At 34.7% G+C, this 26,766-nt stretch overlaps 1 protein-coding gene across 1 annotated transcript; it reads right to left on the bottom strand.

Annotated features, from left to right (window-relative positions):
* Positions 1 to 4,779: 4,779 nt before the first annotated feature.
* LOC107931945 (probable WRKY transcription factor 9) lies at positions 4,780 to 6,892 on the bottom strand. Its single transcript, XM_016863918.2, has 5 exons — positions 6,479 to 6,892; positions 6,260 to 6,397; positions 5,809 to 6,150; positions 5,617 to 5,730; positions 4,780 to 5,546 (listed from the first exon to the last, which is right to left on the bottom strand). Exons 1-5 carry the CDS (start codon positions 6,680 to 6,682, stop codon positions 5,037 to 5,039), a joined length of 1,308 nt encoding a protein of 435 aa, XP_016719407.2. The 5' UTR covers positions 6,683 to 6,892; the 3' UTR covers positions 4,780 to 5,036.
* Between the last annotated feature and the right edge of the window lie 19,874 nt (positions 6,893 to 26,766).

Here is a 26,766-nt window from a genome sequence, read left to right as displayed (position 1 = left end):
CACCAACTCGGTTGAGAAAGATGAGGTTTGTGATTTTTTTCCAAATAGGAAAACAAGCCAGACTCCCATTCCCTACCAACAAGGCTTGGAGAGCCTCAGAGAGATTACAGCTGATGCACACTGATATGTGTGGCCCCATAAAGACTGAGTCACTTAATGGTAACAAGTACTTCATTCTTTTCATTGATGATTGTACTAGATATTGTTGGATTTTCTTCCTGAAATATAAGTCTGAGGTTGCTCAAGTGTTCTTGAAGTTTAAAGCTGCAATTGAAACAGAAAAATGATACAAACTCAAGATCATCAGATCAGAAAATGGAGCTGAGTATACCTCAGCTCAGTTTCAAGCTCTCTGCAATGATGCTGGTATCAAACATCAGCTAACTAATGTTTATACACCTCAACAGAATAGGGTTAGTGAAAGGAAAAATAGGAGTTTGATGGATATAGCCACATACCTTCTATTTTAGAACAATTTGCCTAAAACCATGTGGGCTGAAGCAGTTAACACTGCTGTGTACATTCAGAATAGGCTTTCAACAAAGGCATTGGCTCACAAAACACCATTCGAGGCCTGGTTCGAGTTCAAGCCACCATTGACTCATTTGAAAGTCTTTGGTTGCTTATGTTATACTCATACACCGGCTGTGAAGAGGGATAAGTTGTCAAAAAGGGCCCAACCTGGTATTCTTGCAGGCTACAACTTAGTCAAGAAAGGGTTTAGGATCTTAGATCCTTCAACAAATAAAATTCAAGTAAGCAAAGATGTGGTCTTTGATGAAAAAGTAGGCTGAAACTGGGAAAGAAATGAGCCAGAAGCTATTTTTGAAGAGCTGATGGCTGATCAGGTTGGACCTGATCAAATTAGTTCTGAAATGAACATAGATGATGTGCCAGTCAGAAGGATCAGACCCTTAGCTGAGATTTATGAAAGAGCACAAGTTGCTATAGTAGAGCCAACCAGTTTAGAAGAATCTAAAGCTGATGAATGGTGGAAACAAGCCATGGTTAATGAAATTAAGATGATTCAAGAGAATCAGACATGGGAGTTGACTGAAAGACCTACCAACAGAAAGATCATTGGTGTGAAATGGGTCTATTAAGCCAAACAAAATGCTAATGGTAGTTTAAACAAGCTGAAAGCTAGGCTTGTTGTTAAAGGATTCAGTCAAAGATATGGTCTGGACTACATGGAGACTTTTGCACTAGTAGCCAGGCTTGATACAATTAGATTGTTAGTTGCTTTGGCTGCATAAAAGCAGTGGATCATACATCAACTAGATGTGAAGTCTACATTCCTCAATGTTTTCCTTGAAGAAGAAATCTACATTGAGCAGCCTCAAGGCTTTGTTGTGTCTGGCAAAGAACACATGGTATACAGGCTTAAAAATGCCTTGTATGGCCTGAAACAAGCTCCTAGAGCCTGGTGTGCTAGGATTGATAGCTACCTGGTTAGCTTGGGGTTTGAAAGAAGCATCAGTGAACCAACATTATATGTCAAGAAGGAACAAGCTGAAACACAGCTCATTGTGTCTCTTTATGTTGATGATCTCTTAGTAACAGGAGGAGACCGGATTATATTGGCTGATTTTAAGGCCAAAATGAAATACATGTTTGAGATGTCTGATTTGGGGCAGATGACATATTTCCTTGGAATGGAGGTGCTGCAAACACAAAGTGGAATCTTCTTGGGACAGAAAACATTTGCTGTAAAAATCTTAAGCAAGTTCTTTATGGAGAATTGCAAGCCAACAAGCACACCTATGGCTGTTGGAATGAAGCTATCAAGCCAAGGGGATTATGAACAGGCCAGTGAATCTGCCTATAGGAGTCTAGTTGGTTGCTTATTGTACTTGACAGCAACTAGACCAGATATCATGTTTGCTGTAAGTATGTTATCAAGTGCTCAGGTACATCAAAGGTTCCTTGAGCCATGGATTACAGTTTAGCAAAACTGAAAACTAAAAGCTGATAGGCTACACTGACAATTACTGAGCTGGTTCAAAAGATGATATAAAGAGCACTTCTGGTTATGCATTTACACTTGGTTCAGCAATGTTTTGTTAGAGTTCAAAGAAGCAATCGATAGTAGCTCAGTCAACAGCAGAAGCTGAGTATGTTGCAACTGTAAATGCTGTTAATCAAGCCATTTGGCTAAGGAAAATCCTAGTTGATTTGAACCTACATCAAAGGGAAGCAACAGAGATCTTTTGTGACAACAAATCTGCTGTTGCAATTGCAAAGAACCTTGTCTTCCATGGCAGAACTAAGCATTTTAGCATCAAGCTACATGTGGTAAGGAAGATGGAACAAGCTCGAGAGGTGGAGCTGATTCATTGCAATTCTGAAAAACAAATTGCTGACATATTCATAAAGGCTTTTAATGTGTCAAGGTTCATCAAATTGAGGAAGCGGTTAGGAGTCAGCAGCATGGAGACCAAGGAGGAGTGTTAGAGAATGGCTTTCTATGCAGCACATGCACCAGCAAGCAGATCAAGCAGCTCATGCCAAGCAAGAAGCTGTCGAGCCAAGTGTTGCAGCTATTTTGTTTTGTTTATTTTGTAACTTAAGTTAATGTAATGTGTTCTAGTTTATTTTTAACTTAGTTTAGTTTGTATTGATGTAATTTGATAGTGAAAGAGCTAATCACGAGCTTTGTTTATGTGTGCAATCATAATTCACCTAGTTCCAATGCATTCAGTGGAGTTAGGTAATGTTTAGGTGATGTATTTGTTGATTTTGACCAGCCATTGTCTAGTATATGTAATGGCAATATGCCAGTGTTCTTTCTTAATGAAAATTATCATCTTTCATTCATATGCTATATTATTTTCTTGCTTTTCAGTTATATTCTTGTTTTCTTAGCAATTTTTCTGCTTGTTTCTTCCACAAGAAACGAGCCTTGTTGCTCAAGACTTAGATTTAGCCTAGTTGCTTTGTCTCCAAAACACCAACAATTACTTTGATTACTATAAACTATAGCTAAGTAAAAAAAGTTCCTACCTAGCAACACCTTTTAACTTTACAGTAAATAAATTGCAAATGATTCAAAACTACACATCTAATTCAATTAAATCCTTTTAGAAAATTCGAATGCCATAAAAAAAAAGGTCCTTAAGATTCCACATGATGAGAATATTAGAATCTTAGCTTAACAATGACACTATTAGCGTTATCTCTACCAATCCGTGTTTCAACATAAGCAAAGATATCTAGGTCATGTTTCACTCACATACTCCGTAACGATTCTATGGAATTTGAGGATCTCCACATCCTTAACAATTCCAAGTAATGGCTTTCAAATTCATCAAAGAGAACAAAGAAAAACCTGGGCTGTTAAGCACTGAGCCCCGTCTCATTGGCCTCTTCATCAACATCTTCAAGATTGTCATTATCTTCCATATTGGCTTCTTGTTTCCATAACTACTAACGTTGACATCGACGTTATTTCTTCATTAATTTTTTTCCTAACAACATTACCTTGCATCTCTCCATTTCAATCCAAACTCTCTAGTCATAGGGATTTTTGTATTCATCCACCCACGAATAGTGTGCTTGGCTCTATCAAGTGAGGTGCTTACCTGGTTTGTCTTTATATAATTCAAGCTCAGTCATGTTTATCAAGCCTAATTCCTCTGGATGCTACTTAGGCCCAACTAGACATGTACATCATCCGATTAATTTTGGTTTATTTTCAGGCAAATTTCCTTTACATGTCCATATCTTCCCCTAGCTGAATCATGTAGCTGTCAAAACTGGACTTGTCCATCAATTCTAATTTTCAAAGGCCATTCCAGCAAACCTCCCTCTTGATCCGTATTGTAATTGATCTTAATGCACTTCCTATTTCATGTAACGAGCTTCCCTTGTACATTACACCTAACAATCCAATTAACCGGACTCAAGACAATGGGGATTTTCTTGCATAGTAGGAAACATAGCACTCCAAAATTTTTAATTTGGGATAAAAATTTTATATTTGATCTTTATAAAACAAATTTTTACTTTTTTATGTTTATTTGACTAAACTTATATAAAATCACAAGTATAAAGACATTAAAGATTTTTATGACAAAGTGATTTTGAAAACATGGTACATTTAATTGATGTTCAAATTTGTTAATAGTATGATATTTTAATAAAAATATTAAAAAATAATTTACTATATCTCATTATTAATATTTTGATATATGAAATATAAATTTTAATTTTTTAAGTAATTAAAATTAATTATTTGTAAAATTTAATTTAAATATATAAACTATATTTTAAAAATTAAAATATAACATTACAAATTCAATTATATAATGTTATATATATTTGATAGAACAATGTTATATTTTGAAATAAACTTCAATAGGGAAATAATTGTATACCCAATATAAATATTAAGTAAAATAAATTAGAATATGAATAAGATTTAAAATATCATTTAACTTCAAAAAAAAATATTTTTTTTGAAATGCAATGCAAAAACAAAAAATCATGGCTTACACATTTGGGTTATAAAACACTTTTAACTTAAAAATAATAATGTATGTATAACATTTATGACTCTAAAAGTGTTTTTAGCCCAAAATATTTTAGAAAATGTATGAAAAACAAAAAAAAAATTGTTGGGTCTTAGAAGGAAAACTAGAAAATTTACAAATCAAAACTAAATGATACTTTTTTGATTGTATGCATGTTCTTAACTCATCTTCCATGATGGATGGGGTTAAAATACTTTAACCACATACGAAATCTCACTAGTAAATATTATTACTGTAGTAAAACAAAAACAAAAACAACCACCTTACATATTAAATAGAGAAAAACCAAATCCAAGCAAGATACATAAAAAGTACATTACCTTTTTATGTACTCTTCAATCTGCCTTTAAAGTTAATTTACAAGTAAAGAAGAGCAAAGTATTATAGCCCAAGTAATTATAAGTAATTTTGAATGGGCCAACCAGCTTCCACGAGTGCCCAATTGTTGTTACCAATGGCAATGGCAATGGCAATGAATGATGACGCAATGCGAGTAGGGATGGGTTAGCTTTCTTTATTTATTAGAGATGTAATGGCAGCCGCAACTGCAACCCTAAATTTAGGATCTGAAGCGATTGCTGTTACATTCTCAGCTAATGACTTATCTTCTTGAGATTTCCATTGTCTGGAGCTGGTTCCATTGCTTAATCTGCTTGGCATCCACGGGAACGCTGGTGATGGATGGTGGGAGCTCGAAGAGCTAGCCGTTGGGAAGTGATGATTGACATGGCGGTTGTTTGTGAGGTCGAGAATGGTTCCTTTTGAAGGGTCGGTGAAGTTCATCACGTTCCTATGAGACTTCATTAGATGAGGATGGTTTTGGTAAGGCAAAGAAGCTTGGCTCAAGTTTGGGATACCATTAGAAAGAGCGTTGCTTGAATCCAGGAACATAAAGGAATCTGCTGCTGCTGAAGCTGTTGAAGCCATTGCTGTTGCACCCACAGGGAGTGGGTGATTGTGAGTTCCTTCATAGGTTGTAATCAGAATGGACATATCCTCCAGGCATCGTTGCACCTAAAACAAATACTAGTTAAATTGAAAGATCATAAAGTTAAGAAAGTACTGGTTATGAAGATTGTACTACTTGTTTCCTGACGGGGCAGCCTGGTGCTACCGTGCAACGGTAGTAGGCTCGAGGGCAAGGGTTTCCTTTAGCGATTTTCTGACCATATTTCCTCCATTGGCACCCATCATTCATCTGCAAAAAGTAATTATCATCTCTGAGCATTTGAGGAAATTGAATACATGGATACAAAATATAATGATTTCAACATACCGTTGCTGTTTGACATCTTGCTCTAACAGAAACCCTAGCTTTCCTATTGGGTGGGGAAACAGCATGGCTTGTGATTGCTGATAAAGAAGTTGGTTGAAGCTTGTTTTGCTCTGATGCAACATTTGGGGTTTCTTCACTTCCCTCCTTATTGTGTTCTTCCTCTCGCTCTCTTTGACTGGAACTGATTTGTAGCCTTAATGACAGCCCTAGTTCTTCTTCGTTCTCTTCATCATTATGATCACCTTCTGATGATCCATGTTTTAAGTTTCTTTGAATAGGTTCCTGGTCTTGACTTGAGTTTCCGTTTCCATTTCCATTCAGTGAAAGAAAGATTGGAGGGTCCTAAATATATCAAACAAATCCAAAATGTTTGAGATTAATATTCAATTTTTTTTTTTAAAAAAAACAACACTAAATCAAAATAAATGATTGTAAGAGGGTGGCAGCGAACCTGCTTATGGTCGTTTTTCTGAATAACAGCGAACTTCATCTGAAGATCATAGTAATCTTGCATAGTTTTCTCAACCACTTTCCTTAACACTTTGTTCTCTTCTTTCATTCGATTCATCTCCAGTTGTAAGACAGACAACTATACACATGCATAACATAATAGATTTAAGACTGAATTACACCAACATATATGTAAGAAAAGGATCAAAGTTGATAATACCTCATGTGTTTTGTTGTTTCCCTGCAAGGACAATTCTAATGGTGCATCAACATCTTCTACTTCACCAGCGGCAGCCATTGATGTGACCTCTTTATCTTCATGAGTAGCTTCTGCTTCCTCTACTTGCATCTTAGAATCCATTGATTCTTCCATATCTTCTTCTTTTTCCTGGGAATCTATTTTGAGGGACAGATCCATCTCCATTTCCCTTTTTGATCTGTTAAGTTTATTTCCTCAACATCATCGAGTCCCTTATTTTCTCTCTTAAAATGCTGCTTTTGAGGCACCAAAGTCAATTCCCTTTCCACAAGGACGTGTGAGTAATAGACTTTGTTTTAATGGTTGGATGGGATCCCAACTTTAAACCAATAATTTTGTTTAAAAAGAAAGTCAAAAGGCTCTTGAAATATCAAATTCTGAATAAAATAGAGAAAAAGGGTTTTATTATTATTCATTCTAACCCCATCCTGGATAACTCTACGCATCTAAGTTTTGACTTTATTTGGCTCCTTAATTAATTAACCTCTCAATTAATTAAAGACTACATACATAATCAAATGGCTGTTTAATTAATAAGATTACAGTCTTAGGGCACCCCCCCTATGTTCCATTATTTCATCACCAAGCTCCAAAACAATAACAGGTTGCACCTATACTTTATCAAAAAAGATTAGTTAGTTAATTAATTAATTAACCTTTTCAACTTTCTAAACTACTTTCCCTAATTTATTTATGATCTATGTTAAGGAGTCTTTTAGCTTTCTCTTTACCATTATCCAAACTATAATAATAGTAATATTCCATCAAATGTTTTTAAAACCTAAAACATATTTCATCATTATATTTTAATATCATTTTAGTTAAAATGGTCAAATTGATATATTAACTTTTTTTTATGATGTTATGGATTTAAATCTCATAATTTCCGTCATGCATTTTTATTTTTTAGATTTATTAAATTTAAAAAAAAAATTAAAATCACCACTAAATGAACTTTTGATAATTTTATAACTGAATTAGAACTAAATTAAAGAGTACACGTAATAATAATATAGATAGAGAAAAAGTAAATCCGTTATTATAAACAAATAATTATTAAAATATCTCCTCGGCAAATTAAAGAACATGCACTGCTTCTTTGCGTAAGTATATATATAATTAATTAGGCCACTTTCAACGCTATTAAATGCTCATGCAACGATATATATATATATTTGAATTACATGCAACAGTATTTTCAATGCTATTAGGAAAGCCACCTGGATGTAGAAAGAAAATTGTTGATTTCTTTCTCGTGGTTAATTGTGTTGTTATAAAGCTAAATAATTAACGTATTGGAAATATAATTAATGAGTTAATGAAAATAATAATGGACTGTATAAAAATGAGATTAAATAGCCTTCTTATTTTAAATAAATTTTTCTTAATTTCTTTTCATACACATAAAGTAACCATCTTTATGGGATAATTAATTAATGAAACACCACCGTCTCAATTTAATAATCTGCTTCAACTGTGGTATTTTCTAAGTTAAGAAAGAAATATAATAATAACTACTAAATTCATCTCAACCCTCAAATCAGGTTGTATTTATGTTTTTTTATGAAATCTTTACCTTTGGATATTTTATTTCTATTTATTTTCAGTACCACATTAATAATTAAAACTCTAATTTTATAAAAACTATAAAATAGTTATTTCCATTTATTAGTAAAAATAACCCTACCCAATATGTCTAAATATCAGAAAACTAAAATAAAAATGATAATTAACTCTTTCAAACTACCCACTTTAAATATAATATTACGTATTAGATTATGACATACACGATGTGGGTAAAAATAATTTATGTGACAAATATATTTATAAAAAAAATTATATAAAAATAAATAAGATAAAAAAAGGGAAAAAAACCGTCTAAGTATATTAGTATTTTGTAAAATAACTATGTATTTGATAATTTCCTAACTGAGTTAGGACTTGATTGATAGGTGACATAAACTCAATCAATCGTTTAATAGATAGTGTAGATAAGAAAAACTATATTAATAATTCTTACAATTCAACACAATATATAGAGAGTTGTACTTAAAATTAGGTTAAAATATGCTTCAAGTACCTATACTCATTGTACATTTGGAATTTAGTTTATATACTTTTATTTCAAGGAATTTAGTTCTACTTTTCGGATTTAAAAATGAAAATTAAGTTGTTAACATTAATAAATTTCTTCTATTAAATTAAGCTTTATTACAATGTCATCTTTTTATTAAATAGCTACCAAATGAGTATTTTTTTTAATTTCAAAATGCCAGTGAATGTATGAGATGAACTTTAGCAACAATTGAATCTTAATTTTGAAATTTGAAAAGCAGAGTAACTAAATTCTTGGAAACAAAAATAAATGGACTAAATTTTAAATGTACAATGAGTACATAAACTTTTCACTCAAAAAAAAAATTTTAAAAATTATTTACCCAGAAAATTTATTTTTAAAAATTTTAATGCAAATAAAATTTCTCTCACAAATTCTTCACCCAAATACACCCTTAATTTATAGATGGTGTCACAAAAAAGAAAATGTCTCATGGGCTCCGGATTTTAATATTATTTTGGAAGGAGATGCCTAGATCGCAGATAAATGGAAATTTTATTGATAAGACCTTTTCAATTGTAGCCAATATCTTATTACGAATAATTCCAACAACTTCAGGAGAAAAAGAGGCATTTACTTATTATAGAGATGGTGCGATTTGATTATTATTATATATATTTTACTTTATTCTTTATTTATTATTTACTTTTTTATTTACTTTACCACTCTCAGTCTTAGGAAAAAGACACATTATTCAGAATAGAAAAAAGGCTATTGAAAACAAAAAAGAAATCTATGCTTAATGAAGGTGAAGTTTATAAATAAAGCAATTCCTTCTGTCGTGTATCCCCGATTAATGAAACCTCAGATGCTTCAATTGTTGATTCGAGTATTGAGCGAAAGGTTACACCTATGGGTCTTAATTGTGGGTCAACCCTACTACATTAGTACCAATAGGCGGCATAGAGGAAGAAGCACTACGCCTAGGAATCAACAACACGAAAACTTTGTTATTAATGATTCCCTTTCTTTATCGGGATCAGAACTAAGAGAAATGGTTGGGACAAAAACATCCATCTTGTTCGTACTTTGGATACCCATATAACCATCGAAGATTGTTGAAGTGACTAATTCCTGGAAATTAAGGAGCGTTGAGAACAAAGAAATTGTTGGAGTTTACTTTTTTATCTAGTACAAACACGCTTGATGGTAAGAAAAGATCTTTTGCAAGAGGGTTGGCTAGAGATTTCTTGTAAAAACATTAGCCCCGTTCAGTTCATAATGACAATATTTCAACCTTTTTTTAATTCCACGGATTATTCTCATTATGCACATAAAGGAGGAGCCGTATGCTTCTTTCAACCTTTATTAATATTAAAAAGTTCCTTGATTTTTTTATACAAGAAAATTCTTGCATTTGTTTTAGAAAATTTATTATTATTGTATTGTTTGGTATAATTACCTATTTTGCTCTTTTATATTTACAAAAAAAAATTAGTTCTTTATTTAATTTTTCACTTTTTATAATCATTCAACTTGTGTTATTTGTCAAATCACCTTCAAATGAATAAAATGATTTCCGTTTGTTAATTTTATTAACGTTGTAGATTATCATATGAATGTTGTGTTAGTAATTAACTAATTTTTAAAATATAAAATTCAAAACAATAATTTTAAAAAACAAATATATATATTTAAATCATTTAAAAACATTAAAATTTTTTAACTTTTTTAATGTTAACTTTTTAAAAAAATAATTGATTGCTAACGTGACATACACATGATAATCTACATAAGAGCGGAGCTAGAAAATTTGAATTATGGGATCAATTTTAAAAAAAATTAAAACATTTATAAAAGTCATAAGAACTAATGCTTAATATTTCTTTTTCTTCTTGTTGTTCATCAACTTCACTAGTAACATTCTTTTAAAATACTTTTTTCATTCTTGTTAAACATTTAGAACACAGAGGTTTTCATGAACCCAATATATAATTAGTAATTTTCTTTCACAAAAATAAGAAACACTTTAGTGCTATTTGGTGTCATGAGAATGCAATATGCTAATTTTTTAAACTCAAGTTTCACAATAATCACAAATAGCAAAAATAATTTCTAATCAATATTCAAGAATTTTAATATTATAAATACAATCAATCCTAATTTCTTCAAAGATTTGTATTAATTAACCTCTAAAAATGATTACTCAATCACACTGTTAAGAATCTCATACAAAATCAATATCTCAAAATTATTACATAAATAATAAAAAAGGTAAGCTTTTTTGATAAACCATTATTTTAAAGGATGTTTGAAAATCCAAAAAAAATGATAAGATTTTTTAAATGGAAAAAATGAAAAATAATAAGAGGATAAAGAGCAACTAATCACTTAATATAGAAAATTTCAATTCTTTTTATTTTATTTCTTCTAGCATTATCTTTATAATCATATTTTATATTTAATTTTGTAATTAAAAAATATATAAAATAAATTTTATAACTTAAATTTACTACTTAATTTTTTAACACTTAATTTTTCAATATTTAATTTTACAGTTTTTTAAATAGCACCTAAGTCTTGTATAAAAATCCTAATCTATTATAAGAAAAGCCAAAATCCTAATTTTCTAGATATTAATCAATAAAAAATGAAAAAAAATTGTTATCAAATTAGGGCGACCAACATGAAAGTACTGAAAATTGAACACATATCTTGTAAAAATTCTAGAGTGAGAGAATAAAAATAAATTTGATAGTAAAGTGATGAGTGTTTGAATTAAATAAAAAGATCAGAGATTTTTTAGTTTTAGTAGGTAGAGAGAGATTCATTAATTTTTATTTTTTCAAAAATTTTGGGACTCTTTTAAATTTTTTTGTGGGGTCATTTTCAATATTTTTTTAAGCTAATACGCCAATATTATATATATTTAAAAATTATAAGTGTTTTTTTAAAAAATTATAGAAGTAAATTTTTTTGGGTCAATTGAGCTTATAATTTTCTTAGTGGCTCTGTCATTAAATCCACGTGTATACCATGCGAACAAATTTAACAAAAGTAAATTTGTCCATCTATTTTAAGGTAATTTGACAAACAATACAAGTTCAAAGACCATAAAAATAAAAAATAAAAAAGAATTTTTTTTAATAAATTAAGAGGACCCAGAAAATCATTATGCCTTCATTTAACAAATAAAAAACTAGTACCATAAGAAAAGATAAAGTATTATATACATATATCAAAGTCCACCGATTGGCTAGCACAAATTCATTCATCAGTTTACTTAGTTGAGTGTTTGTAACAGCCTAATTTTCAGTGGTGTCGAAAACAGTGATTCGAGATCACTAAATCTGACGAGCGAATTCAAAAATTTAGCAAATTAATATTTATAAGTCATGCGTGAATTTAAAAGTATTCTTGAATTAGAGAATGTTGTGATTTAAAAGAATTTATTAGGTAAACTGAGTTAAAAACGAGGTATCGAGCCCTCGAATTCATAAACTGAGAAATATTTATGGAGTGTTATTGAGTTAGTATTGAAGTTTTGTTAGGAAATTTTAACGTTTCTATAGTTAATTAATTAAAAAGAACTAAATTGTAAAAGTTGCAAAACTTGTTAAAGTGATTAAATGGTTTCAATGTCTAATAAAGAAGGATTAAAAAGGCAATTAGACACAAATTAAATGGACTAGACGGTATGGGCAAAGAAATAAGTAAGAAAATAATGTAAAATAAGGGTAAAATTGGAAATTTTACAAATTAGTTAAATAAAACAAAGACTAAATTGAAAAATCTAGAGATCTCTTCACTTTTCTTCAGCCAAAATGCCATATGAGGTCTAAAAGAAGCTGGTTTTCATATTTTTACACCATGTGAGTTCAATTCTTAATTTTTCTTTGAATTTTTTATGTTTTTGTGACTTTTACAATTAGGTCCACCTATTGAATTCATTAGTTTTTTATTCTATGGGTGGTTTTTGAAAGTTTTCATGGATGAGTTCTGTATTTTTATGATAAATTACCATGGAATTTGAAGATTTAATTTCATTATATGATGATTTTATTAAGTGATTTTAATAGAAAATGACTTTTAGGACCTAATTGTGAAAAAGTTTAGAATTAGGGTTTGATGTTGAAATCATGAACATCAAAGGTTGTGTAGTAGTTTAGAATGATGGAATAAAGTGTTGGTTGAGAAAAATAAGTTCAATTGATGGGTTAATTGATTAGGGACTAAATTGTAAAAATTGTAAAATTTGGGATAAAAGTGTAATTTCAAAAATTAAAAGGCATAAATTTTGAAGTGAATTAGAATTGAATTTGATGCTAATGAATAGAAAATTTTATATTTTAGATCAAGAATTCGAAGATAAACGAGGAAAAGAGAAAATTGCCGATTGTTCCTTAATCCCTACAACTTCTACGAATTGGCCTAGGTAAGTTCATTTGGTTAAAATTTTATGATTATTTTTTAATTTATAAATGATATAATGTATTATTTCATGTGTTTTTCATTGAATTATGACTATTAAAAGTATATGAAAAGTGATTTGAATGTTCAAATTGAGTAGAACGTTGGATTGAGTATAATCGTTCAGTGATAAATGATGAATTAAAGGATAAAAATCATGGTATAACCATGGTAAAGTGTGGAATGTAAGACCATAGCTGGGCTATGGCATTGCAGTGAAAAGTCCATAATTGAATTATGGCACAGTGTACGTAAGACCATGGTTGAACCATGGCAGTAAGTGTACACGTATAAGACCATAATTGGGTTATGGCGACATGATCAGTGAAAGAATATGGCAGGGCCATGACAATATTAGTGAAAGACCATAATTGGATTATGGTATTGAGCAAACGATATACTCAGATCCGTAAGACGTTCTATAATTTAATAAATGTTGGTAAGTGTTGTAGAAGCCCAAATTGCCCGGGCCCGATTTCTAAAGCAAGAAAAGTTCTAAAGCAAGTCAAGACCTAGCAAGACCGGGCAAATTTGGTCTTCCTTGAAAGTCTTTGCTCTATTCCTGTTGCACGACAATGAGCAAAGAGAGGCAGCTGTAGAAGCCCAAATTGCCCGGGCCCGATTTCATCAAAACCCAACCAAACCTCTAAACCCACTAAAACCCTTAACCCATGACCCATTTACATCTACCCAAACCCATTACAAAACCCAAATATTAAACCCAATTCAAAAGCCCATTAAGCCCCCCCAAAAAAACCTAACCCCAAAAAAAAGAGAAAAAAACCTAACCCCAAAAAAAAAACTAAGAAACTCTAGCCATCTAGCCACTTTCTCACTTGACCCATTTTCCTCCCATTTTTGATATCCATTGTCTACCGCCACCACCTACAAAATAGAAAAAGAAATAATAGAAAATCATGTAAAAGATGGCTATAAAAAGCCATTCAAAAATCATGTAACAAGGAGGAGGGATTTTACAAAGATTGAAAAAGGAGACAAACACAAAAATCCCTTCAAATTTTGAACACAAAAGAAACATCAATAAAAAGGTTGCATTTTTTCTTTTTTTCCTCTTCTTTCGAATCTTTTTTCTTTCTTTTTTTGTGTTGTTTTTTTTTCTTTCTTTATATATACATATATTGTTAAGAAAAGCGGCGACCGACGATCGGCCGGTGACCGGCCCCCCTTGGCCGGATTTCCTTTCCCCACTCTCTTCTCTCTTCTTTCTCCATTTTTTTCTTTTCTTTCTCTCTTCAAAATGATTTTTTTTTGTCAAAAATTGGCCTTAAAGTATGTAGCGCTTTGCGATTTAGTCCCTCTTGCTATGTTATGTTTTGAGGGGAGGATTAATTGTGTTTTTGGTCCCCCACAGTTTTATGCACATTCTAATAGGTCCTTTCTCCTTTATATTTTTTAAAAAAATTAGCCCCAAAGTTTTGATTTTAATCCAATTTTGGTCCTTTTTCATTTATTTTTCGTATTCACCTTGGATTTCATATTATTTTGCTATTTAATTCAACTTTAAATATTAATCATGTTATATATGTAATATTGTTATCACTATTATTTTTATATATTGTTATTATTATATTATATTTAGCTATATATATATTCTTTATCTACGTTTTCTAATATTTTCTTTTATTGTAGATATTATTATTATTACATACTTTTATTATATGCCTATATATATGTATATTTTTTGTACATATTATTATTTTATATTATTATTACCAAATATATCATTTTTCCTATTTTATTATTAGTACATGATTTGTTTTTGTTTTTATTTTTTGTAAATATCATTATTATTGTTATTCTAATATTCTAGTATTCCATGTTAATATTTTCATTAATGATATCATTTTTTTTGCGTCCTTCATCTATTTTTAATTTCTCACTTTAGGAATATTTTTTCTCATGTTTTAATTAATTTCAAAAATAAGGCAATGTACCGATTTAATATTAAGCCATCGATTTCATCGCTATATTGGGTGAAATTCGTCGGTTTGTGTTAAAAAACGGGACACCCTTTCTAAAAAAAATCGAAAACTAAAAATTCTCATTTTTCAATCGGATCACGATTAAATATTATATTGAACTCGTATTTTTGAAAATCAAGTCAACACATGTTTATGATATACCAATTTTAGGCGTCGCGAGAGTGCTAATACCTTCCTCGCGCGTAACTGACTCCCGAACCTCAATTTTTCTCTGGACTTTCACGTAGACCTAAATTTGGCCTTCTTTTTGTTTTAAAATAATTAGGTGTCCGATCACACCTATAAAAAAGGATCGGTGGCGACTCTCTTTGTTAATAAAATCGAAAGTTGGTTTTCAAATGTTTAATAAATCGCCACAATTAGCGACCAAGCGAAACTAAAAAAATTTTTACGTCGCTACCGCTGGCGACTTCTCTGGGGACGCTTTTTGAGAGTCGAGTCGAATTAAACTCGCGTTGTCAAAATTTTCAAAGTTCCTTGTTCAAATTAACATTTAGTTGTGATCCTCAAATTTTTTGTTTTCAAAAAAATCATGCATTTGCATCGTGTTGTATATATTCTAACTTGTTTTATCCGGTTGTTTTTCAGCTTTAAATTTTTGTGATTTTAGTTTTGGTTTAGTTTTTTAAATAAAACGTAAAGGTTTGCAAGTTTCTCCCCACACACCGTGCACGTGCATTTTTGTTGCATAACATGAGCTCTATACCCGGGCTCCGTCCCTGTTAAGTGAAAGTAAACGCTACGCCTTCGTGAGTTAACTCGTTCCTCCGCACAGGCTAGTGAATACTTTCGGGTTACATATGACTTATGCTTTCGTGAGTTAACTTGTCCCTCCGCATAGGCATAAGTAAATGTAATCCCTCGAATTGATCTCGTAAGCCTATGATGGGCCATGACCGAGGCTCTGTACTAATTTTAGTAGATGACAGTGCAGACGAATCGAGTACCCATCTAGAACCAAAACCGCATATAGTGAACCATACGAGCCACCCAACTAGAGCCATGCCGAACCTCCGCTCGTTTAGTAGTCACCGAAATAAGTACACGGGAAAAGCACATCTTACCTTCTATTTCTTTTACATTTATGCTTTCTAAGCAAGGGAATCGAGTCCACTGGACCAAATAGCTTAATTTGTTAGATTTTCCACAGTTTTTCTCTGTTTATATGTGTTCCGCTACCCAAGGTCGTTTGTCTGTATTTCTATTTTTCATCATGCATCGAAGGCATCTTGTTAGGAAGGTGTTGATTAGAGATTGGTTGCCAAAAACGGGTTTCTAATGGAGGAGTCAATTATACGAGTGACCGAAACGTTGTGTAATAGACTCCTTTGATTAAGGAAATGCCTAAATAAGGGCTATCTTGAAATTAACACCAAATTTTTGCATATTCATTCATGACTGACATTCATTTAACATTCATGCATTCATTCATGCATCCATTCATTCATTGCATATCCCATACTCGTTCGCTGAGGTTAAAACATACAATTCGCAGTTGCAATACCACAAGACTGGAACCACGTCATTCGTATAGAACGCGCTGACAAACTAGAGTAATGGAGGCCGAATTCAATGGAAGGATTGAAAGGGTGGAGAGAATTCAAAAGGAATTACAAGAGCAACGGCCGGTGCCACATACTCATTTAGGGCAAGGAATATTCATATCAAATTCTGAGGCTAATCCTGCCAATCCAATTATTCCAGATTCAGACGATCCAGCGGAAGTAGCCAGGTTGAGAACGGACGATCGTAAAGCTCAAGAGAAGTATAGGAGCTTAGAGGAAAGACTCAAAGCAATAGAGGGTACTGAAGCCTTCTCTGTATTAAGTGCCAAAGAGCTCAATTTGGTGCCCGATCTAGTTCTGCCTCTAAAGTTCAAGGTGCCTGATTTCGAAAATACGATGGCACGAGATGTCCAAAGGTGTATCTTGTCATGTTTTGCCGAAAAATGACTGGTTACGTGAATGAAGACCAGCTACTCATACATTGTTTTCAGGATAGTCTAGTAGGATCGGCTCTTCGGTGGTACAACCAGCTTAGTAGGGAAAGGATCCGATCTTGGAAGGACTTTACGTCAGCATTCTATGAGCAATACAAGCATGTATCGGATATGGTGCCAGACCGGATGACTTTGCAAATGATGGAGAAAAAGCCATCAGAAGCTTTTAGACAGTATGAGCAGAGATAGAAGGATGTCTCAGCCCAAGTGGAACCCCACTAACAAAAACGGAGATAACCGTTCTTTTCATCAACACTTTGAAAGCACCGTTTTACGACAAACTAGTGGAAAGTGCCACGAAAGACTTTGCGGATATTGTAATATCCGTGAGCTTATAGAGAATGCCGTCAAGAGCGGTAGAATGGAAGGTCAAGATAGTTCAAGAAGGGCAGCGCCCACGAAGAAGAAAGAACCAGAAGCCCACATGGTGAGAATGGAAAGCCGTTATGCCCCTAACCCATATCCAAACCAACCCCGACCTCGAAATTATCCACCTTCGAATTTCTATTACCCTCCTCAAACCCCTTACTACCAAACACCGCCTCCTTACTCTTCTTACCCCATTTACGCCACAAGTAACTCGAGACCAACCACCACATTCCCATAAAATATAATACCCGTCCAAGGTCAACCCAAAAACGAGCAGAGGCCAACAAAACCCAATTCCGAGAGACTACAATTTACCCCTATTCCTGTGTCATATGGGGAACTGTACCCAAAATTTTTGGAGAAACAGTTAATATCCCTCCATTACATGGCACCCTTTAAACCTCCATACCCGAAATGGTACGATCCAAATGCTAGTTGTGCATACCATGCCGGGAACCAGGGGCACTCTACGAAAAACTGCCTGGCCTTCAAAAGGAGAGTTCAAGGACTTATCGATGCGGGTATTCTGCGATTTGATGGCACTGGCGGTACATCCAGGAACCCATTCCCAAACCACGCTGAAAGGAATGTGAGCGCAGTAGGAGAGGAGGACAAACGAAAAAGTAGAAGACGGGTTTCTGAAATAAGAACACCTCTGTAAAAAATTTGGGAGGTGCTAGTTGAAAAGGGTTCGCTTTGTCATCTTAACAGAGTATTCGAGGGAATGAATACAAAAGATCCAAGTTTTTGCGAATTCCATAGTATTGAGGGGCACGATATTCAATCCTGCAAAGAGTTCAGGAGATTACTGCAAAATATGATGGACAATAAGGAGATTGGGATTTTTTATAAAGGCGAAGAGGCCAATGAGAAAGAAGTATGTACCTCCGACAATCAATCGTCAAGTTGTCTGTATAGCGCCGACCGACCGTTAATAATTTATTATGACGCGAAGAAGGAACAAGTGAAACCAAAAGTGATAATCGAGGTACCATCTCCTTTCCCCTATAAGGATAATAAAGCAGTACCATGGAAATATGACGTTAATATCGTCACACCTGAAGATGAAAAACCCAAAGCCATGACTAGAAGCGTTGGAGAAGTAGGTCATTTCACTCGTAGCGGAAGATGTTATTCAAAAGAGGTCGAATCAGTAAAGAACAGTGACTTGAAACAGAAAGGAAAAGCACCGATGCATGTGACTGAAGATGAGTATGAAACTGTGCCTGAACAAGAAGCTAAAAAGCCTGTGGACGAGGAAGAAGCACAGGAATTTTTAAAATTTATCAATCACAGTGAGTACAACGTGGTAGAACAATTGAGTAAACAGCCAGCGCGAATCTCGGTATTATCTTTGCTGTTGAATTCAGAACCACACCGGAACGCTCTGCTGAAAGTGTTAAATCAAGCTTATGTGGCAAACAATGTATCCGTTGAAAAACTGGATAGGTGGGTGAACAACTTGAATGCGGATAATTTTATTTCTTTTAATGATGATGAAATACCGCCCAATGGTAGAGGCCCAGTGAAAGCATTGCATATCACAACCCGTTGTAAGGGCTATATAATACCGAATGTGCTCATCGACAATGGATCGGCACTCAATGTCATGCCTTTAGCCACACTTTCCAGGATTCTGATGGATTTGTCCTATCTAAGGCCTTGCCATTCTACAGTAAGGGCATTTGATGGAACAAGACGAGAAGTTATGGGAAAAATTGAGATTCCTTTAGAAGTGGGTCCCTACATATACGATGTTGAGTTTCAAGTCATGGATATTACACCATCATACAATTGTCTCTTGGGAAGACCTTGGATTCATTCTGCTGGAGCGGTCCCATCATCCCTTCATCAAAAGGTGAAATTCATCATGGATGGCTGTTTGGTCACTGTCGAGGGAGAAGAAGACATTGTAGCATCTATTTCTACCGACGCACCATATATTGAAGTGAGTAAAGATGCTATGGAATGTTCCTTCCGATCTCTTGAATTTGTCAATGCCACATTTTTCGCTGAGGGAAACAGAATTCCCGAGCCAAAACTGTCGAGAAATACCAAGATGAGTGTCAAGTTGACTGTAGGAAAATGAGCCCGAGCAAGGAAAGGTTTGGAAAGGTACCTGCAAGGAATAGTCAGGGCTCTAAAGCCAGTACATCACAAGGCCCGATACAGTTTGGGGTTATAGCTGGACATACGTCAAAGAAAAAACAGTGAAAAAAGATCAGGAGAGAAGGATTGCGAGAAATTTGGGCCGAGAAGTAGAATGGGAGCTCATAACATACCCTCATTTGTCAAAAACATTTACATCTGCGGGAATGATATACCCCGGACAGGATAATATACAAAGCACGCTGTTTTTAATTGAAATGGGTCTTCAGAATGTCAGTATAAATGTCATTGACAAAGGAAGTGAGGCTATTAAAGATGTTTCAACGATACGCCATTGTCCTCCTGGTTTCATGTTGAATAATTGGACTGCCGAGGACCTTCTTGTAGTTTATAAGTCTTCAGAGTAATGCTCAAACATTAACCCTCTATTGTGTCCTTAGATATAATAGAACTCTTTTGTAAGAGCTTGCATTCACTCTTTATCATTTAAATGAATATCAATGAAGATGCATTTTATCACGATCTTTCGCATTATCACTAATTTCATAATCATCTCCTCATTTCATAACCTATCTGTACATTTGCCTCATACCATGCCATAACATTTCGTTTGTTGGTTCCAATACTTGGATGCCCCTCTATAGTTTCCTTTTCCATTCAACTTTCAGGTGCTCAGATATCAATGGCATGAACAAACCCGTTACGAGTCCTGAAATCGATTTTGAGAAGGCTGTTTGTTTAGGAGAATTCGAAGCCGAAGAAAATGCTGAAGACTATGTCTCATCTCCTGACTTGCTAAGAATGGTGGAACAAGAGGATAAACAAATTTTGCCTCATTAAGAATCTGTTGAAACAATAAATCTGAGAACTGAAGAAAGGAAGCAAGAAGTGAAGATTGGGACTTCTATTTCAGGGGGCACCAGGCATAATTTGATTGCTTTGCTCCACGAGTACAAAGATGTATCCGCTTGGTCATATCAGGACATGCCAGGATTGGATGAAGATGTAGCGGTCCATAAGCTCCCATTAAAGCCAGAATGCAAGCCCATTCAATAAAAGCTAAGACGGATGAGGCCTGAGATGTTGTTGAAGATAAAAGAGGAAGTCAAGAAGTAATTTGATGCTGGTTTCCTACAAGCCTCCAAATATCCAGAATGGGTGGCTAACATAGTCCCGGTGCCAAATAAAGACGGTAAAGTACGAATGTGCGTGGATTATCGTGACCTGAATCGAGTAAGTCCTAAAGATAATTTTCCCTTACCACACATTGATACGTTGGTGGATAACACAGCAAAACATTCATTGTTTTCTTTCATGGACGGATTCTTGGGGTATAATCCGATTAAGATGGCCTCTGAGGATATGGAAAAAACTACCTTCGTAACAATATGGGGAATATTCTGCTACAAGGTAATGCCATTTGGGTTAAAGAATACTGGGGAAACATATCAGAGGGCTATGGTGATGTTATTCTATGACATGATGCATAAAGAAGTAGAGGTCTACGTCGACGATATGATTGCTAAATCCTGAGGGGAAGAAGAGCATGTAGTGAACCTGAAGAAATTGTTCGACAGACTGAGAAAGTTCCAGCTAAAGCTCAATCCAGCCAAATGTACGTTTGGGGCTACCTCGGGGAAGTTGCTAGGCTTCATTGTCAGTGAAAGAGGTATCGAGGTTGATCCAGATAAAGTAAAAGCCATTCAAGAGTTACCACCTCCACGCATGCAAAAGGAAGTTAGAGGATTTTTAGGGAGATTAAACTACATCTCCCGATTCATCGCTCAACTTACCAACCAATGCGACCCAATCTTTCGGCTTTTTCGAAAACATAACCCGGGAAATTGGAATGAGGAATGTCAAGTGGCCTTTGATAAGATAAAGCAATATTTGTCTAGTCCTCCAGTGCTAGTACCGGCAACTCCCGGGAGACCAATGATATTGTATTTGACCGTGTTCAAAAATTCAATGGGTTGCGTACTGGGGCAACACGACGAGTCAGGGAAGAAAGAAAAGGCGATCTACTACCTCAGTAAAAAGTCCACTGAATATGAGGCAAAGTATTCATCCATTGAAAAATACTGTTGCGCTCTGGTTTGGGTAGCTCGGAGACTTAGACAATATATGTTGTATCACACGACATGGCTAATTTCAAAGCTGGACCCAATAAAATACATGATGGAATCGCCGGCACTATCAGGAAGAATGGCACGATGGCAGATCCTCCTTTCGGAATATGGCATTGCCTATGTAAGTCAGAAGTCGATAAAAGGGAGCGCAATAGCTGACTTCTTAGCAACTCGAACAACGGAGGATTACGAGCCATTAAGATTTGATTTCCTAGATGAAGACTTGATGTGCATTACAGAAAAAGAATGCGAGTCACCAAAAGAGAAGTCATGGAAGATGAGCTTTGATGGTGCATCGAACGCATTGGGGCATGGGATTGGAGTAGTCTTAATATCGCCAGAAGGGAATCATTACCCACTCACTGCCAGGCTGAATTTCTTCTGTACCAATAACATAGCGGAATATGAGGCATGTATCATGGGACTCCGTGCAGCTATTGAACGAAACATTGAAGCTTTAGAGGTATACGGAGACTCAGCCTTGGTGATTTACCAAATCCGTGGAGATTGGGAAGTGAGAGACTCGAAACTGGTTAAATACAGAGATTTAGTGGCAGAGTTGATTAAAGAATTCGAAGAAATAACTTTTAATTACCTCCCACGAGAAGAAAACCAATTGGCTGATGCCTTGGCCACTTTGGCTTCAATGTTCAAAGCAAACTGGGAAATAGAAATAATGCCTCTTCAAATGAGCATATATGAAGCCCCTACACATTGTTTCAGCATCGAGAAAGAGACAGATGGACGGCCATGGTTCCATGATGTCTTAGAATATATCAAGAATCAAAAGTATCCTGAACAAGCAAACGAGAACGACAAAAGAACAATCAGAAGAATGGCAACAGGATTCGTTCTTGATGGGGACATCCTGTACAAAAGAGGAAAAGATCAGATGCTTTTGAGATGTGTGGATGATGTTGAAGCCAGAAAAATACTTGAAGAGGTCCACGAGGGAATTTGCAGAACGCATGCCAATGGTTTCACTATGGCCAGGAAGATTATGAGACTCGGATATTACTGGCTGACGATGGAAAGTGACTACATTAATTTCGCACAAAAATGCCACAAATGTCAAATTTATGGTGATAAAATTCATGTAGCCCATTTGCCCCTTCACGTCATGACTTCTCCGTGGCCTTTTTCTATGTGGGGCATAGATGTTATAGGGCCAATTTCTCTAAAAGCTTCTAATGGACACCGATTTATTTTTGTGGTCATTGATTACTTCACAAAATGGATAGAAGCCGCTTCGTTTGCCAATGTGACCAAGACTGCAGTTTGCAGGTTTTTGAAGAAGGAAATCATTTGTCGATATGGTTTGCCTGAAAGAATCATTTCAGATAACGCCATGAATCTGAATAACAAGATGATGAAGGAAGTATGCGAGCAATTCCAAATAAAGTATCATAACTCCTCGCCCTATCGCCCAAAGATGAACGGGGCTGTTGAAGCAGCCAATAAAAATATTAAGAGGATCATTGGGAAAATGACTGAGACGTTTAAAGATTGGCACGAGAAGCTTCCATTTGCTTTGTTTGCATATCGCACATCTGTACGAACATCTACGGGAGCAACTCCTTTCTCTCTGGTTTATGGAATGGAAGCTGTGCTACTATCAAGGTTGAGATCCCTTCTCTACGAGTCTTAATGGAATCAAAGTTAGAAGAAGCAGAAAGGATACAAGCTCGATATGATCAGCTGAACCTCATTGAAGAAAAGCGACTCAGGGCAATTTGTCACGGGCAGATGTACCAAAAAAGAATGATCGCAGCCCATGACAAGAAGGTATGACCAAGAGAATTCCATGAATGAGAACTCGTCCTGAGAAAAATTCTCCCAATACAAAAAGATCTGCGAGGGAAATGGGCACCAAACTGGGAAGGACCGTACGTCGTAAAGAAGGCATTCTCTGGAGGAGTTTTGATCCTTACCGAGATGGATGGGAAAGAAGTGTTGAATCCAGTGAACTCAGATGCTGTGAAGAAATATTATGCTTAAGATGAAAACCCGAAAAGGGCATCTTAAAAAAAAAAGAAAAGAAAAAAGAAAAGGGATCAAGGCAAAAACCCGAAAAGGGCATCTTGATTAGTACAAAAAGATTTGGATGAAAACTCGAGAGGGCGTCCTAATGAAACAAACCTGGCGGTCGAACGATAGGTCAAGCAGTGAGGCTACAGTATTTGAAGCATTTCTGAAAGCTCGAAATCTTCTACGCAAGAAGCCGCGCTCAAAAAGATTTTTGATTGAGGAACGAGGAAGAGTTCATGTGTTGAATATCTAGAGCATTTGTATCCGTTGAATATGATCCTTTCTTTCTTTTTGACATTTTTTACTCTCATTGGTTAACTTGCTTTGTTTGCCACATTTGAAATAGATGAATATGAAATATCATTTTTGTCCCTATCTGACCTTTTTCATGCATCTCATTATGTGTTTATTTACATGATAAATGGTGAAATGACATACTCTAAACAAAAGAAATGTTAAGCATTACCTGAATGAAAATTTGATAAGCACAAGAGTCTCAAAGTAAGAACAAAGTTCAATCGGGGGCAGAAGAGTGATATCTGAGAAACGTCGATTACTCGTGAAGTTTGAAGACAGGTATAAGGCCTGAAGAGAAAGTCGAGAATCAAAGCAATGAACACAGATCCTCAACAATCGTGGCTAAATGGACATACGACAAACATGCTTAAGGAGCACTGCATAATCATGTAGGCATAAAAGCATTTAAGACAAACATGTGCATATCATGTTAACATCATACATGGAATATACAGGTATTCCAGCAGAGCAAGAAATCTTGAATAAGAGTCGCACTAAATCAAAGGAAAAGACATCTGAGTTCCACCAGTTGACATCTTTTGGTATTTTGATGTTTTTATTTTTGTTTCAAAAAAATCAACTCATACTGCGAGAGGTGAGTTGAGCCTCAGGACACGCTGAGGTAATTTCAATTTCTGTTGTCAAAAAAATCAACTCATATTGCGAGAAGTGAGTTGAGCCTCGGGACACGCTGAGGTAATTTCAATTTCTGTTTTCAAAAATCAACTCATATTGCGAGAGGTGAGTTGAGCCTCAAGACACGTTGAGGTAATTTCAATTTCTGTTTTCAAAAAATCAACTTATATTGCGAGAGGTGAGTTGAGCCTCGGTTCACATGCTGAGGTATTTTCAATTTCTGTCTTTCAAAAAAATCAACTCATATTGCGAGAGGTGAGTTGAGCTTTAGATCACACACTGTGGTATTTTTTCAACTTATATTGCGAAAGGTGAGTTGAGCTTTTTAATTTCTGCGAGAGGTGAGTTGAGCCTCGAGTCACATGTCGAGGTATTTTCAAAATCTGCTTTCCAAGATAAGTTTCAAAAATCAACTCATATTGCGAGAGGTGAGTTGAGCCTTGGCTCACACGCTGAGCTATTTTCAATTTCTGTTTTTAATGTCTGTTTTTAGAGATTCAATTCATATTGCGAAAAATGAGTTGAGCTCAGGATCACATGCCGAGTAGAGAATAAAGATTGAAGCTGATTGAAGACATCAGATTCTGTCTCCTTAAAGTTGCGGTGGAGTTGATCGAGGACATCAGATCTTGCCTTTCTGAAGTCGCAGAAGAAAAGACCACAAACCTTATCTCACTGAAGCGATAGAAGAGCAGATTGAAGTTGTAGATCTCACCTTTCTGAAGTTACAGTGAAGTAGATCGAAGCCATAAATTTCATATCCTTGAAGTTACATTGGAATAGATTGAAGCTACAAGGCGTATATCATAAGATGCAGTGGAGTGAACTAAAGCTACAAGATGCAGTGGACTAAAAAGGGACTAACTAAACAAGAAGAGTTCTAAAGCAAGTCAAGACCTAGCAAGACCGGGCAAATTTGGTCTTCCTTGAAAGTCTTTGCTCTATTCCTGTTGCACGACAATGAGCAAAGAGGGGCAGCTGTAGAAGCCCAAATTGCCCGGGCCCGATTTCATCAAAACCCAACCAAACCTCTAAACCCACTAAAACCCTTAACCCATGACCCATTTACATCTACCCAAACCCATTACAAAACCCAAATATTAAACCCAATTCAAAAGCCTATTAAGCCCCCCCAAAAAATACCTAACCCAAAAAAAAAAGAAAAAAGAAAAAAACCAAACCCAAAAAAAAAAAACTAAGAAACCCTAGCCACCTAGCCACTTGCCCCATTTTTCCTCCCATTTTTGATATCCATTGTCTACCACCACCACCTACAAAATAGAAAAAGAAATAATAGAAAATCATGTAAAAGATGGCTATAAAAAGCCATTCAAAAATCATGTAACAAGGAGGGGGGATTTTACAAAAATTGAAAAAGGAGACAAACACAAAAATCCCTTCAAATTTTGAACACAAATGAAACATCAATAAAAAGGTTGTATTTTTTCTTTTTTTCCTCTTCTTTCGAATCTTTTTTCTTTCTTTTTGTGTGTTTTTTTTTCTTTCTTTATATATACATATATTGTTAAGAAAAAAAATTACCTTTTCCGGCCACCGTGGGCGGTGGCCGACGGTGGCCGGTGACGGGCGGCGGCCGACGATCGGCTAGTGACCGGCCCCCCTTGGCCGAATTTCTTTTCCCCCCTCTCTTCTCTCTTCTTTCTCCATTTTTTCTTTTCTTTCTCTCTTCAAAATGATTTTTTTTGTCAAAAATTGGCCTTAAAGTATGTAGCGCTTTGCGATTTAGTCCCTCTTGCTATGTTATGTTTTGAGGGGAGGATTAATTGTGTTTTTGGTCCCCCACAGTTTTATGCGCGTTCTAATAGGTCCTTTCTCCTTTATATTTTTAAAAAAATTAGCCCCAAAGTTTTGATTTTAATCTAATTTTGGTCCTTTTTCATTTATTTTTCGTATTCACCTTGGATTTCATATTATTTTGCTATTTAATTCAGCTTTAAATATTAATCATGTTATATATGTAATATTGTTATCACTATTATTTTTATATATTGTTATTATTATATTATATTTAGCTATATATATATTCTTTATGTACGTTTTCTAATATTTTCTTTTATTGTAGATATTATTATTATTACATACTTTTATTATATGCCTATATATATATATGTATATTTTTTGTACATATTATT

This window comes from Gossypium hirsutum, chromosome A12 (assembly GCF_007990345.1).
Source record: "Gossypium hirsutum isolate 1008001.06 chromosome A12, Gossypium_hirsutum_v2.1, whole genome shotgun sequence".
In the NCBI taxonomy this organism is placed as follows: Eukaryota; Viridiplantae; Streptophyta; class Magnoliopsida; order Malvales; family Malvaceae; genus Gossypium; species Gossypium hirsutum.
The sequence above is the reverse complement of the archived record's forward strand: the minus strand, read 5'-3'. Positions and strand labels throughout refer to the sequence as shown.

What these genes read in the sequence shown, in the direction of transcription:
- LOC107931945 (XM_016863918.2), bottom strand. Translation starts at nt 6,682, where the DNA reads ATGGAGATGGATCTGTCCCTCAAAATAGATTCCCAGGAAAAAGAAGAA. An exon ending in GAAACAACAAAACACATGAG is followed by an intron (nt 6,398 to 6,478) that starts GTATTATCAACT and finishes GCATGTGTATAG; the next exon opens with TTGTCTGTCTTACAACTGGA. An exon ending in AGAAAAACGACCATAAGCAG is followed by an intron (nt 6,151 to 6,259) that starts GTTCGCTGCCAC and finishes TGATATATTTAG; the next exon opens with GACCCTCCAATCTTTCTTTC.